The sequence below is a fragment of the Pongo abelii genome, chromosome 2 (assembly GCF_028885655.2).
Source record: "Pongo abelii isolate AG06213 chromosome 2, NHGRI_mPonAbe1-v2.0_pri, whole genome shotgun sequence".
Classification (NCBI taxonomy): Eukaryota; Metazoa; Chordata; class Mammalia; order Primates; family Hominidae; genus Pongo; species Pongo abelii.
Window position 1 is genome coordinate 24497954 of NC_085928.1, and position 15529 is coordinate 24513482.

The 15529-nt window shown below is 42.3% G+C and overlaps 1 protein-coding gene and 1 pseudogene across 1 annotated transcript in view; both read right to left on the bottom strand.

Moving 5' to 3' along the window:
• Positions 1-5389: 5389 nt before the first annotated feature.
• On the bottom strand, positions 5390-6145 carry LOC129058475 (uncharacterized; annotated as a pseudogene).
• Positions 6146-6171: 26 nt separating this feature from the next.
• The window catches only part of SIDT1 (SID1 transmembrane family member 1), a 101179-nt gene continuing 91821 nt past the window's right edge, over positions 6172-15529 (bottom strand). The window contains exons 21-25 of the mRNA XM_024244686.3: positions 14243-14289; positions 10408-10513; positions 10207-10317; positions 7721-7834; positions 6172-6299 (exon numbers count right to left, since the gene is read on the bottom strand). Of these exons, the coding sequence (XP_024100454.1) occupies positions 6237-6299; positions 7721-7834; positions 10207-10317; positions 10408-10513; positions 14243-14289 (441 nt within the window). The 3' untranslated portion in view covers positions 6172-6236. The remainder of the gene's footprint in view (positions 6300-7720; positions 7835-10206; positions 10318-10407; positions 10514-14242; positions 14290-15529) is intronic.

The following is a 15529-nucleotide window of genomic DNA, read 5'->3' on the forward strand; positions in this document are numbered from 1 at the left end:
ACGGGCTGTAAGCTTCCCTGTTAGTCCCAACATGATATTTTAAAATTCTGCCTGTAGTAAGTAGTCTCTGTAGCCTCAGCTCAGCGGACTCCAAGGCTTGCTTTCCTTTTGCTTTCAGTTTGCTTGAAAACAAGATCAAACCTATCACATCAAAAGTTTTTCCTCCTCCTTTAGTCCTGTCCTCAACCCATTTTATAGACACTGAAACGGCCTTCTGCAGGCTCCACGCATCATCTGTGTCATCAACACTACTACCCAATGCTTTTCATGAAGTTAAGTAATTTTCTTTTCCTTCTAGCTTACCTCTTAACTTCCATTACTCAAAGCAGCCCTCTTTCCCTGTTGTCCCAATCCAGTCTCATTTACCTTCTTGTTTAAAGACACCTTCCACATTCATAGATTTTAGGGATGGTTCAGGCTAAAATCATATCTGTTCCTTTCCCTCTTAGACTTTCAGAAATCACTAACTGCTTGAGCGTGACCTTTGAATGGGTCTCCATTTGAGGTCTTCCAGGTTTACATTATTCTTGCCGCATTTCAGTTTTCCTTTTCCTGAATGTTCCATCCATATAATTATTATAAGGTTCTAGCCTTTGAAACTCAACTTGAAATTCTCAGACATGTTTGGAGGAATCTCAGCACGAAGCCTGTTTCTTCAAAGTCACCCTTCCCTGCGAACCAGCATCCTTCTCTGATACCAGAGCCCAAGCGGGGTCTCCCTAATTACTTTCTGTGTTTGGTTTTGTGGTAGAACTGGGAACCATAGGCAGAGAAAGCCTGAACCTCCCTGAAGAGGTCTCTTAGGGGGGCCTCCAGAACCAAATATGCTCTCGAGGAATTCAGTTGTGAGAGAGATGCTATCAGCAATTAGGGCTTTACATCTAAGCATAAACATTGCTGACAAGTACTTGGATTTTTTTTCTGTTCTGCACATAATGATAAGATTCTTATAAGGATGTTCTCTTCTTGTAGCTGTTTGCCTGATTATCATTAACAGATTATAATCATGTGTTTTTTTCATGTCCATCTTCCCTAATGGGCTGTAGATGACCTGGGCCAGTTCACCCCTCCTTAGGCAACCTGGTGGCCCCCCGCTCCTGGGAGGTCACCATATTGATGCCAAACTTAGTGTGGACACCCGATTGGCACAGCGCACTACAGCCCAGAACTCCTGGACTCAAGCGATCCTCCAGCCTCAGCCTCCCAAGTAGCTGGGACTACAGGCACGCGCCACCACGCCTGGCATTTTGTTCACTGCCGTGCATTTTGTTCACTGCTGTGCCCATTTTCTCACAGTGCCTAGCCCAAATATTTCATGAGTGTTTACTAAAGCTGTATTTCTGATTCTGTGTAAGTGAACAGAGATGTGATGAGAGAATAAAGGGGAAATGCACCCCCTCAAAAAGCTTATTACTTCACAAGGTATCCCATGTTGAGATAAATGCAGAGTAAACCTCATGCCTAAATATGTCCTGTTTCCTCGAAGAGGCCTGCCTAGTACCAGGGTGCCTTGTGAAAGGTTCAGATAAGCAATTTAATGCAAATCATAAAATGCAAACCCACTTCTTTCTGGGATGGTAATGTTGTAGCACCCTAAAAGAGAGAGCGTTTGAATTATTTTGGAGAATATTCTGCTTAAAGGACCTAGAGTTGTAATTCATACAAAAAAGTCAAGATTTAAATGTAAAACAGGGGCTCAAGAGTGAGCCATGTTGAGATTGTATGTCAGTTTTTTCTTGCCCTGATTTGAAAATCTTTCACTGTTTAAATCTGTTGATTTCTAAATCGTAACTATAATGCTGGGACAGGAGATGGGATCCCTAGTTTTTATTTAGCACTTGACTGAAATGTAACATGAATTCAAGGCTCTTTTATATTAAAAAAAAGTCAGCTATTGTTCATCTCCAGTGAAATGAGTAAACCTTAGATGACAGGGACTTCAAGGTAGACAAAAGGATGTAGGACAGAGCCAAGGAGTTTAAACAATTTTCAGAGTTCAGGGAAAATGATAAAATCCCTTAATCTAGAGATATTTAAGAAGAAGGCAGGGATCTTTTCTCTAAAATTGGGGGAGCAAAGGGTACAATGGTATCCATCTAGTCTTTTTTGTACTGCAATAAGAATAGCAAGACCATGCTTCAGGAAAGCTGTCCATTGTAAACAGGCCCCGCCTTGGAGTTCACTGAGTACAGGTTTCTTTCTACAGAGGAGACCCAAGTGAAACTCTTTTGCTCTGGTGTTCTAGAAACTCAGTGGTGAAGGCTAATCTGTGACTCTTCCCTAGATTCCTCGAATTCTTGAGTGTTAAGGCCTAAGATTTAACATGCACTTAACCTTGTTAACAAAGGTGTCTTCGTATTGAGGAGACATTAAAACTTAGCCACATAAATATATCTTGTCTCCTCCAGTGTTAAAAACAAAACTACTATAAACTGGGCGGAATCATGGTAAACAAAGCATTTTCCATTGCTTCAAGCAGAGCAAATAGAATCTCTACTGATAGTGCTTCTCCTTAGTTTCACCAGGGACATTAGATTCATAGTGGTTCATTTCAAAACCACGCTTCCTCTTTCAGGGACTGTTTTGTCACCTGCAGGCTGAAGCATTCTCCTTAGCTGAAGATGCAAGCTTGCCCTACAGAACGTTTGGTAATAAGGGTGGGAAGGGAGGGAAACATTTGCACATGGCATTCCCCGAAATAGAGTTGTAATAGCTACTCGAGAGGAGAAAAACCTAGGTTTTCCTTGAGATTCCCAGGTCAGAGACAGCAGTGATGAGGTGTCACATTATAAACAGCCAGGCTTTCCCACTTGGCCCTAGCTTTGGTAGCATTTTTTTTTTTTTCATCTGATTGGAATAAGGATATTCAGGGCCAGAGTCAGGAAAATGCAGCTACAAAGGACAAGGATGGTGGTAGGGATGGGAGGAGGCTGAACAGCTGTGGGCAGTGTCTCTGAAGGTGAAGAGGCCTCCCAACCTGTTCAGGGCATCCTGGAGCTGAGGACAGGAAATGGAACAGTTGGTTTCTATGAAGAGCCCCTGGAGGAGAGAGATCCCAGAGTGCTTGATGGATCCATTCTTGCCCTGCCTCCCTGTGGGATTCAGGAGGGTGAGCTGAGGATCCTCTCTGCGTGAGCACTGCTCCTGGTACCCTGCACACCTCCACCTTCGCCATTATCACGCAGAATCATGGAGATGTGCCAGCTGAGGATCTGAGAGTTTCAGCCACTTACCCAAGGGCACACAGCAAGTAGGTGGACTCCAGAATCTTCTGCAGATTGTACTGTTCCTTCTGTGAATAGTGTTTATCTTTGTTCCTCCCTTTCCCCTGAGTTTTGGATAGAGACTATCACCCATATTGAGGAGGATTTGGGTATTTGATTTACCAACACATGCATTTTGTGACCCCACAGAACCTTCTGGTGGGTGCCTGGAGTTACAAAGAGAGCAGCTGCCATTTTCTTTGCCCCGAGGAGCTGGCTCGGTGACCTCCTTCAGTCATGGAAAGTCCCTTCCCCAGATAGAGTCCAGCATTCCACTGGCTTCTCCTGCTGCTAAAATAAAACCGGGCGAATCCCTCAGTAAACCGTGGAGCATAAAGAGGTCGGGCTGCTTCTCCAGCATTTGTCAGGGGTGTGAAGAGGTCATTTTTTATGTGCACAGCTTTGCTCCTCTGGCTGCTACATCTCTGTCCTGCTCCAGCTGAACTGCTCTTATTACTTCTGTGCTTACTTTGCCAAGAGCCTCTTCATAGTGACTGCTTTTCTCTGGTTACGCTCCTGTTGAACCTGGCTTTCTGAGTCACTCTTCCTTTCCCTTTTAAAGAGTGAAGTCCATGAACCCAGGCAAGAGTTAGCATAGACACTGTACTACAGAAACGGCTCATTAAGCTCTTTAAGCTCTCTGTGCTCCCTTCCACCCCAGCACTTGTGTAAATCCTACAGATGCAGCTGAATGACTTTATGTCCTCCAACCGTGAGACTGGCGCTGGGGAAAGAATTAGCAACATGTACATTTAGAACTGATATTTGTAAAAACAAGCTTGGTCTGGATTTTCAGTACTGTTGCAGGAACAAAACTGACCACAATGTGTGCGTTTGTAGCACAAGACAGACGTGATCAGAAAACAGTGAAAGCTCCAGCTGCACAGTCCACCCTTTCCTCCAGGCCCCTCTCCCCATTTCCACTCACATTTTCCCAAACAAGCTACCAAACAGGTTATGCATCTGAAAATTTATTCGCTTCAGCCACAGGGTGACTTGAATGGACTTTGTTGTTCACATTTCCCCCCTTGGTCTTCTGTGGATTAGAAACCATAGTGCGTTAAGATAAAGAAATTAGGTCAAACTAGCCGTAGTGAAACAGGTTCAAATCTTTATTTTTTTTTTATTTTTTAAGAGATGGGGTCTCACTCTGTCATCCAGGCTGGAGTGCAGGGGCACAATCATAGTTCACTGCAGCGTCAATCTCCTGGGATCAAGTGATCCTCCTGCCTCAGCCTCCCAAAGTGTTCGGATTACAGGTGTGAGCCACTGTGCCCTGCCAAAAATTTTTTTACATGTTGGATTAACACAACCATTTAATTGGTGGCCTTCATATGGTCAATGGAAGCCAACACTTCTTAAAGAATAAAGAATAACAGAAGGCTAAGTACACATTTGGGGACTTTAAAAAAATCACAAAATATTTCATTGAAAGCATCTTTGTGTTTTTAAAATCAGGAAAAGGTTGCTGTTCAAACTTCTAAAATGGGTTTTTGAACACAATGCAAATAGTTTAGAGAAAGAATAATAATTTGAAAAAATGCCTGATCCATTTCTCTAACAAATGATCAGGAAAGCAGAGGCAAGAGGTGACTTTAATTTCACAAGCAAATACATACGCATGTGCACATTTATATGTCTATTTTCTGATTACGTCATATTCCAAGCAACAAGGGGGCCTGGTCAATGTAGAACTTCTCAGACACAGAGCTGCCAGACAGTGTGAGAGTGGAACCCAGATGCTGAGCTTGCCAACACCTTACTAGGGAGAGAATGTCAGGTGCAACCGAGAGACAACACTAGATTAGCTGTGCACTTTGCAAGAAGAGGGGAAGAGGACAATATGTTCATTCTGAGAGCTGCTTCTGAGAACCTCAGGGAGGAAGTCTAGAACCCTGATCTACATAAAAGTGACAGATGACGGACTCGCTGTGGAGGACTCCTGAAGTAGTGTCCCTGATTAGAATGCTGATTTCTTCCCCAAAGGTGATGTGGGCACAGAACTGAGCTGTATGAATGGAAGGCCAAATAAGCACTGCTCACTCTGCTGAATTTGCTCTGGCAGCCCAAGTCCTTAAGGTGAGGCCTGTCTGGCTGCTGCTGCTGTTACCAGTCTTTTAGTATGGTTAGTCATTTCTCTTGTTCCTGCTGCTGTTAAAAAAGCTTTTCCTGTTTTTCCTTCTGCCTTGAAGCTGGCCAGACATCTGTGGAGTGACAGGGCCTTTCCAAGAAGGCAGAGTCAGAGTGATGAGGTCCACACAGGTCAGTGAGATGAAGACACGAAGGAATATGTAAGCACCCAGGCCTCGTTCCCAGTGACAGTTACTTGTTAAGAGGAATGAGTGACAAACCCCACTCCTGAGCCCTTCTGATGGCATCAGAAACCTGGGGGAAATATACAGAGTTTCTTCTGGGAGGTGACTAACTGGTGCCATTAGAACATCTATCCCAGTAGGGCAGGGCCTGGGGTCACCTCCCCCCCGTATTCTAAAGAATCACATCCTCCTGCTGGAGCAGCGGGTGTTGCAGAGGTGTGAAGGGGGCCAACACAGTTTCTGGGCAGGAGGTCCAAGCTGCTGGCCTTTCTGGGCAGGGCGACAACTGGAGGGAAGTGTGCAGCAGCATTCTGCCATTGCTGGCAAGTCTCCGTGAGGGTGGGAGGGACCCCAAGATGGTGAGTTGACTTGGATGCAGTGCCTATCCCTGTTGCACTCCCAAAGCTGCAGATGGAAGGAGCAAGTGTTTCTCAGCTCCTCAGGTTTGCATCCGTCCTCAAAACATGGCTCCCCTTCTGCCTCCCTTCTTGCAGGTTTAAATCTCCTGCAGCCCCTCTCCTTCCTGTGTGAATACAGACTTGGCTCTACAGAGGGTGAGTGGAGCATCTGGCAGTGGTTACTTTGCTGTGGTCACTGTAATTTTCGTGAAACAGCACCAAGATTGATCGCTCCCTCCCCTCCTCTTAATGTTGGAGGTTCAGAAGACAGGGATCTGGTCTCTCCGCACCACATCAAGGTCATCATCCAAAGTTAACAAAACCTGAAATGAGAGGGACAGAGAAATGAAAGGAATGGACAGTCACTGTCACACTAAGTCCTGTTTTCTCTCTGAGACGCCCACAGACTGGAAACTGTTAGTTCCCTCTCATTCTCATGCCTTCTGCAGCTCTCTGCAATCCCTTGCTCTTAATAGGCACTTATTATAATTATACAATTCATTTGTCAATTAAATATTCATGAAGGTTTATGATGTGCTATTCCAGATGCTATGGAGATATAGTTTGTAATGAAAGAGACAAAAATCCCTATTCTCCATGTAGCTTACATTCTAAAGAGGGCTTTAGACATGAAACAAATACATGAGTAAAATATAGCATGTTAGATAGTAATAAGTGCTAAGGATAGAAGTTAAATAAAGGAGGAAATATAGGAAGTATCAGGTGTGGGGAGGTAAAAAATGTTGATAGGGTGGCCTGGGAAGTCATTACTTAGGGGACATTTAGGTCAAGAGTCAAAGGAATAAAGTCCTGTTGGATAGAGTATTGCTATATAAGAAATGTACCCTCCTCCTCCATTTCTAGTTCCCTCGATTACTACTGCCCCACGTGGAACCTTTAGTTCCACTTTTGCTGTCTCTGTCTCTCTCATGAAGGTGACGATCAGAAGTAAAAGACATAAGGACTGTTTATACAGATTGGCCAAGCTTCCCAAACTGGCCACTAGGGGATAGCCCTGCTCCACTCTTGAAGTTATATGGCCCGCCTGAGTCCGCTTAGCGTGGAGCCCGGATGTCTAGTAGGTCTGGAGCCCGGGAGTCTAGTAGAGTTGTTAATTGTCGATTGAACCTGCCTAAAGGCACCATGGACTTTTAATTGGGAAAAGTCAAAGTTAGGATTAAAGGATGGAACTATAATCCAGGGTTGATATAAATACTCATGGCCTCTGAGAAAGGGTTGGGGCAAAAAAATAGAGAAACTACAGGAGACATTTGGGACAGACTGGTCAGAAGGCAACAGAGACGTGGCTGCTATCCCAAGCCACTTAAGGAATATGTAAAATATTTGTGAAATATTCAGGGAGACTGGAGGAGGAGGAGGAGGAATGTGAGTATGGCATAAGAAGGAATCACCCAATGTTATCGGAATTGCTAAAAGTGGTTCCTGGGGGAGTTCTGGGCATGTGGGTCTAATAACCAATTCAGAACAAATGTGCTGTGCAACTTAGGGAAAGTAATTTTGTCCCTCTGTGCCTAAAGATATTGAAGAGTAAAAGAAAAACTAAAAATCTAACCAAAGGATATAAAATTTATAAAAGAAATAAGATGGTCTGTACATTGAATTACAAGGAGGAAATGGAAAATTAGAGAGGAATATAAAAAAAGTAAGGAAGAGCAGAAGAAGAAAATGAGAGTACAAGATGTAAAGAGAGAAGAAAGTCACAAAAAGATAGATATGAACTCACCAAGAATGAGAAAAACAGAGCAGTCGCGGAGAGGAAGTGCCAGATGTCATGGTCATCGAAGAAATCCAACAGAATGCACTCACGGTTCTTCTCCCGGGATTCGGCCGGAGTTCCCTGGAGGAAGGTGAGGCAGGACATGGGCAAGATTCCCACAGTTCAACTGTTCAAAGAGTTGAACATCCGGAAAGCTACAAAAACGCTACTAGGTGTCTGGTTTGAAAAGTTAGCTTCCAAGAAAACATCCATCCACACAAAAACCTGTACACAAAGACCTCAAAAGCACAGGCAACCAAAGCAAAAATAGAGAAGAGAGGTTACATCAAGCTATGAAGCTTCTGCACAGCAAAGGAAATGACCAACGAAGTGAAGAGACAACCCACAGAATGGGAGAAAATATTTGCAAACTATCCATCTGACAAGAAATTAATAACAAGAATATATAAGGAGCTCAAACAACTCTAAGGGAAAAAATCCAATTTAAAAATGGGCAAAAGATCTGAATAGATATTTCTCAAAAGAAGACATACAAATGGCAAACAGGCATATGAAAAGGTGCTCAACATCATTGATCATCAGAGAATGCAAATCAAAACTACAATGAGATATCATTTTACCCCTGTTAAAAAGGCTGGTATCAAAAAGACAGGCAATAACAGATGCTGGTGAGGATGTGGAGGAAAGGGAACTCTCACACACTGTTGGTGGGAATGTAAATTAGTACAGCCACTGTGGAGAACAGTTTGGAAGTTCCTCAAAAAACTAAAAATAGAGCTATGGCCAGGTGCGGTGGCTCACGCCTGTAATCCCAGGACCATGGGAGGCAGAGGCAGGTGGATTGCCTAAGGTCAGGAGTTTGAGACCAGCCTGGCCAACATGATGAAACCCCGTCTCTACTAAAAATACAAAAAAATTAGCTGGGCACGGTGGCGGGCACCTGTAGTCCCAGCTACTTAGGAGGGTGAGGCAGGAGAATCACTTGAATCTAGGAGGTGGAGGTTGCAGTGAGCCAAGATTGCGCCATTGCACTCCAGCCTGGGAGACAAAGGCAGACTCCGTCTCAAAAAAAAAAAAAAAAAAAAAAAAAAGAAAAAAGAAAAAAATAGAGCTACTATATGATCCAGCAATTCTACTACTTGATATATGTCCAAAAGAAAAGAAATCAGTATGTCAAAGAGTTATCTGCACTCCCATGTTTATTACAGCACTGTTCACAATAGGCAAAATATGGAATCAATCTAAGTGCCCGTCAACAGAGGTGTGGACAAAGACAATATGATACATATATCTACATAGACAATGTACATCCACATACAAACACAATAAAATACTATTCAGCCATAAAAAAGAATAAAATCCTGCTATTTGCAGCAACACGTATGGAACTCAAGGCCATTATGTTAAGTGAAATAAGTGAAGCACAGAAAGACAAATATTGCATGTTCTCACTCATATGAGGCAGCTAGAAAAGTGGATCCTGTGAAGATAGAGAATAGTTTGGTAGTTACCAGAGTCCAGGAAGGGTGGGGGGAGAGGGAGATGAGGGGAAAAACCAAAGAATATACATGTATTTATGACCGCTGAACTGCACATTTTAAAATGGTAACGATGGTAAATTTTATATGTATATTTTACCTCAAGGAAAAAACTTGTACACAAATATTCACAGCAGCATCACTCATAATGACACAAAAATAGAAACAACCCAACTGTCCATCAACTGATGAGCAGGTAGATAAAATGTGGTATATCAGTACAACGGAATATTTTTCAGCAATGAATAGACATGAAGTACTATGTATGTTACAGCATGCTTGAACCTAGGACACATAAGTGAAAGAAGCCAGACACAAAGGCCGTGTATTGTGTGATTCCATTTATATGAAATGTCCAGAATAAGCAAATATACAGAGACAAAAGGTAGATGGAGTAGTTGCTTAGGGCTAAGGGGTTAGGGAGAAATGAGGAGTGAATGCTGATGCATATGAGGTTTCTTTCCGGAGTGACAGAAATGTTCTAAAATCTATTGTGGTGACTGTTGTGATGGAATGCTAAGACTTCTTCCTGTTCTGTGCCTCAGATATACCACTAATTTCCTAGGCTTCGGCTCTGTTATCTATGGATTGGATGTAATGACACTCACGCTTGGGTATTTGTTGATGGATGGAGATTATGAGAAAGATGAGAAGACGAACTACTCAAGGCTTTTGACCGCGTTAAGCATCCACTGGGACCAGCGTCGTAATACAACATGCAATGAAGACCAAGTTTGCAATGTCTGTAGTGCTTACAGATTTATAAAGTGCCACCCTGGGAATGATAACGCATGCAGTTATTGTGCATTTATGTGCGGCTATTAAAAACCATCCCTGGTAGAGAAAACTTTCATTTTAGACACTGTGAAAACACATTAAGAGAGGGAGGTAGAAAGGCCAAAATGGCAAGTTGGAGAGAGAAGTTGTTTTTGGATAAGAAAACTGGCCTCTTACCTCCCAGCTGCTGAGATTCTGGAAGAAAAAATACAGGGCGGCAGCCCACATCACAGCGGTGGCCACGATGCAGAACAGCGGGACTGGGAGGACCTTTTCAGAGCTGCGGAGCTGTCGGAGGAGAAGCAGATGCGGCCTCACGGGACCCCGCCTTCGCCTGCCCGAGGGCCCGAGGCAGCTGCTCCCGGCGCCCGCTCTTACCTTCATGATGATGTAAAAGGCCAGGTACAGCAAAAGGTTACAGATGAAGATGCCCAGCATGTAGGAAGCAAAGTCCCTGGGGCGGTATATTAATCCAAAGAGGGCGCTGCAGGCGTGGGAGAAATGTGGGCAGCCGTGAAGGTGGATTTGTAACAGTATTGGCTTTTCCAATTCCCCAGTCCCTTGAGGGGGAAGGGGCAGGTTTTTTTTAACTTTTATTTTTAGTTCATTTTATTTTTTTTATAAACTCTTACCTCGTGATGGAACAGTAGGTTTTTAAAAAAATACTTTAACATATAAGTACTTTTTTTTTTTTTTTTTTTTTTTAAAGAGTTGGGGTCTCACTCCCTCACTCAGGCTAGAGTGCAATGGCGCCATCACGGCTCACTGCAACCTCCGCGTCCTGGACTCCAGTGATCCTTCCACTTCAACCTCTCTGGTATCCGGGACTACAGATGCGTGCCACCACTTCCAGCTCTTTTAAAAATTTTTTTGTAGAGGCAGGGTCTTGCTATGTTGCCCAGCCTGATGTTGGATTCATGGCCTCAAGCCATCCTTTTGCCTCAGCCTGCCAAAGCCCTGGGATTACAGCCGTGAGCCGTGGTGCCTTGCCTATATAAGTAACTTAATTTAATACACTTTCTTCCAAGCATTCATTTCTAACAACCATGTAAAGTTCCCATAACTGAATGCAATGTAAACGATCATCTTTCCCCTTTTGTTGAAGTGTTTTCCCACATTCTTCGGTTTTTCACTATTATAAGAAACACTGCAATGAATAAATAAATACTTTCAGACATTGAGCTTATGTTTTTCATTTAAGATTAGTTCCTTAGAATAGAAGCAAAATCATCTCCATGATTGGCTTGACACACATTACCAAATTTTTGCTAGCTGTCCATGGTTTTAAAATTAACGCTGAAGTTAATTTTGGTTGGAGTCAGCTTTAATTTTGTTCCAAATTTCTATTCAGTTATAATATGTCCTTTATTACATAATTCTTTCTTATCTCCTTGTTTTGAAATAGTTTTTTTTTTTTTTTTTTTTTGAGACGGAGTCTCGCTCTGTCGCCCAGGCTGCAGTGCAGTGGCACAATCTCAGCTCACTGCAACCTCCACCCCTCCAAGTTTAAGCAATTCTCTGCCTCAGCCTCCGGAGTAGCTGAGATTACAGGCGCATGCCACCACGGCCAGCTAATTTTTTGTATTTTTAGTAGAGACGGGGTTTCACCATCTTAGCCAGGCTGGTCTTGAACTCCTGACCTCGTGATCCACCTGCCTTGGCCTCCCAAAGTGCTGGGATTACAGGCGTGAGCCACCGCGCCCGGCCTGAAATAGTTTTTAATGAATACACATCCACATACATACTTTTTAAAATCTCAATATCTCTATCTAGTTGGGTTTCTGTCCTCCATTCGGATTCACTGATTCATATTTCTAATTTCTAATTTTAGATCGGTGCCTCACTATTTTATTATTATTTTATAATATGCTAGATTATCTGATTAGGCTAGCCTGCACTGTTCCATTTGGTAGCCACATGTGGCTATTAAAATTAAATAAAATTGAAAATCTACTTCCTCAGTCACGCTAGCCACATTTCAAGTCTGCAATATCTATGTGCTAATAGTTACTGTATTGGACTGTATGTGTGAAACATTTACATCACTCCAGAGAGTTCTACTGGACAATGCTGGGCTAGTCACCTCTGCTCCTCCTTCCTTCTGTTAATCTCTTTTTCAAAGATCTTTGAAATTTTTGCCTAACTAGCAAATAAATTTTAGAATAAAACCTTATTAACTTAATGAGTATTCTAACTCTAAATGTATACATTACCTTGAGAAAAGATATCTTTGCAGTAGTTAATCTTTCCGTCCAGGACCTGACGTCTCTCTTCATTTAGCTAAATTTTCCTTATGGCTCCTAATAAGATAATTACATTTTCTACAGAAAGATTGTATACATCTCTCAAAATTTATTCCTAAGTATTTAAAGTGTAAAGTACTATTAATGGACTCTCTTTTTTCATTTTGAATTCCAACTGACTTTGTTTTGTTTTGTTTTGTTTTTTTGAGGGAGGGTCTCACCATGTTGCCCAGACTGGTCTCAAACTCCTGGGCTCAGGCAATCCTCCTGCCTCAGCCTCCCAAAGTGTTGCGATTCTAAGTGTGAGCCACTGCACCTGGCCTCAAGTGACTTTGTTCTGTATAACATAGAAAATTTTCTTCTCCCAGATTTTGAAATCTTTAGTATACCAGGCAACTCTTGTACATCCTTCCTTCAGATTCTCTAGTTATTAGCGTTTTGTTACATTTGCTTTGTCATTTTCTCTCTCTCTCTCTATATATGCATATGTATGTACATACATCTCTATGCCTATATATAAATACACACATATGTATGCACACACACCGTTTTTCTTCTTCAGGACCATATGAAAGTAATTCTTTTTAAAATATCATTCATGGGAAATCATTCCATGTCTTTATGGAGCAACTGGGAAGGAGGTAGCCCACTATCAGATAATCATGGTGTAAGTCTGTCATTGCACCTCCTTCATCCCTAGAGGCCCTTTTGTTCCACAGAGCTGTCTATGAAGAGAGGCCATTTGCCTTGTCTTGTGAGCAGATCGTGGATATGGTTTTGCTTATGTGAGAGACGGAGACAAGCCAAGTGATTCTGAGCCCCCGGGGTCATAGTCAAAGGTTGCTCATTATCAAGAGGTTGGTCCCTTTTCTCCTCCCAGTGCCCTCTCTTTCAAGACCACCAGGACTGTGGAGTTTGCTAGAAGGGTGATCAAGAAGGGACCACTGCCCAAGAATCCTCTCATCTTGACCTGCCCCCAAGTAAAGGAGGAATCCTTAAATGGTATACATCCTATCCTGAGGCAATCCCTGGGGTGACAACATGGGAAGCTTCTTCCAGAAGCACATGTCCCCCAAATAAGACTCAGATTCTCATGACTTGATTCTGGCCTCCTCTGAAGGCATGCCTCTTCATTCCTTGCTGTTCACTGGAATTACAGAATCATTTTTTTTAATCAAAGGCCACTGACCCCAAGGAGCTCATCATCTAGGAGCTACAAATAAAAGCAGTTAAACTTACTTATAGTTTGAGTGATCAATAAAATATTTCACTTATTCAACTGTATAAATTGAGGATAGATTGCATAAAATAATTGTGGCTAGCAAAAATACACATCTGTCGTACTGTTCTATTTTGAGCCATTTGAGGAACAAAGGCCATGGGGAAAGAGGAAGAAGAATGATGTAGGTAGAAAGAAAGAGACTGGAGGGAAAGAAAAGAGGGACTTGCACACACACACACACACACACATACACACACACACATACATTTAGTAAAAGAAAAATTTCTATAGAAAAGAAGGCCTACTGGGTAGTCTTTATGAAAGTTCTGTGAAAGAGTTTAAAGCTATGTTGGATGTTTGCAATCAGTGGTATAATTATCTATGTATGTATGTATGTATGTATGTATCTATCTATCTATCTGTCTATCTGTCTATCTATTATCTATCTAACCATTCATCTATCCATCCTTCCGTCCATCCCATCTTTCTATCCAATGTATCCACGTAGACTTAACAAGTTTTGATGTTTGTCTTGTTGAGCAAATGAACTCAATGCATCAGTGTTTTAAGAGAGGCTACAATTGCTACAGGAGAATGTCGTACTACCTTTTTTTGAGTCTCTAGAACAAGCAGTCCTACCTTCTCCTTAATTTCAGATTTCTTTGTAAAAATGACAGTCAAGGAAAGCTAAACCACAGTGTTACTGACATTAATAAAGGCAAAAACATGTTTTCATAAGACTACTTACAAGGACCAGTTAACCAGATTCCCCACAACCAGCAACACCATTCTATCCTGGAAAAGAGGAAAGAAAACGTCAAATGAGAGGCTGCACAGCCTACTTTTCTTTTAACCTACTGTAGTAGAAGTATCAACTATGGAAAAACAATTGCATTGGTGAAAAAAATTTTCTATAGTTCTAAGAGTGCCTTGCCTGCGATCTGACACTAATCGTATACGAAGACTAAATGGCAAGGCTTCTAACTGCAAATAGACCTGACTTCATCCCTGAGAAAGAAAATGTGGTGAGCAAAGCAGGACTCTATTTCTCCCCAGTGTTTAGTGGAGCTGGGCCCACGGGCCCACTTCTCAGTGGGGAGGCTGGTGGTGTGTGCCCATTACAGAATTGAGAGAATTCTACCACTGGTACTATGTAATTGAGCACTGTTTTTCTGGGGTGTACTACTTGTAGCCACTATTGCAACTCTCAGGCCCCAGCTGTAGGGAGTTAGTTTTGTACCCATTACTCTGGTTTCAAGGTGGTCCTGAAACTCCCAGGTTCCTATGTCTACAATATACAGTCTTGTAGGGGAGAAAATAGGGAGAAAAGGTCAATTTTAAAAGACAATAGGCCAGGTGTGGTGGCTCACGCCTATAATCCCAGCACTTTGGGAGGCTAAGGCAGGTGGATCACCTGAGGTCAGGAGTTTGAAACCACCCTGGCCAACATGGTGAAAGCCTGTCTCTAATAAAAATACAAAAATTAGCCAGGTGTGGTGGCATACAACTGTAGTCTTAGCTTCTTGAGAGGCTGAGGCCTGAGAAGCTTTTGAACCTGGGAGGCAGAGGTTGCAGTGAGCCGAGATTGTGCCACTGCACTCCAGCCTGGGTGATAGAGCAAGACTCTGTCTCAAAATAAATAAATAAATAAACAAACAAACAAATAAATGACAATTACTCTGACAGGGATTTATTCACAATCTGTCCCTGTTCTTTGCATACTACTTAAAGCTTTTAGGAGAGATTTGATCATACTTTAATTTGCATAACCACTCATCTACTATTTAAAAGTAGTAATTCTTTGTCTTTTAGGTGATCCATCCAATTTGGAGGAAATAACTTCATTAAAAAAATTAATTCACCTATTAGAATGGCTAAAATCCTCAAACAGTGACAACACCAAATGCTGGCGAGGACGTAGAGCAACAATAACACTCATTGCTGGTGGGAATGCAAAACAGTACAGCCACTTGGAAGACAGTTCGCAGTTTCTTACAAAACTAAACTTATGATTGCCATATAATCCATCAATAGC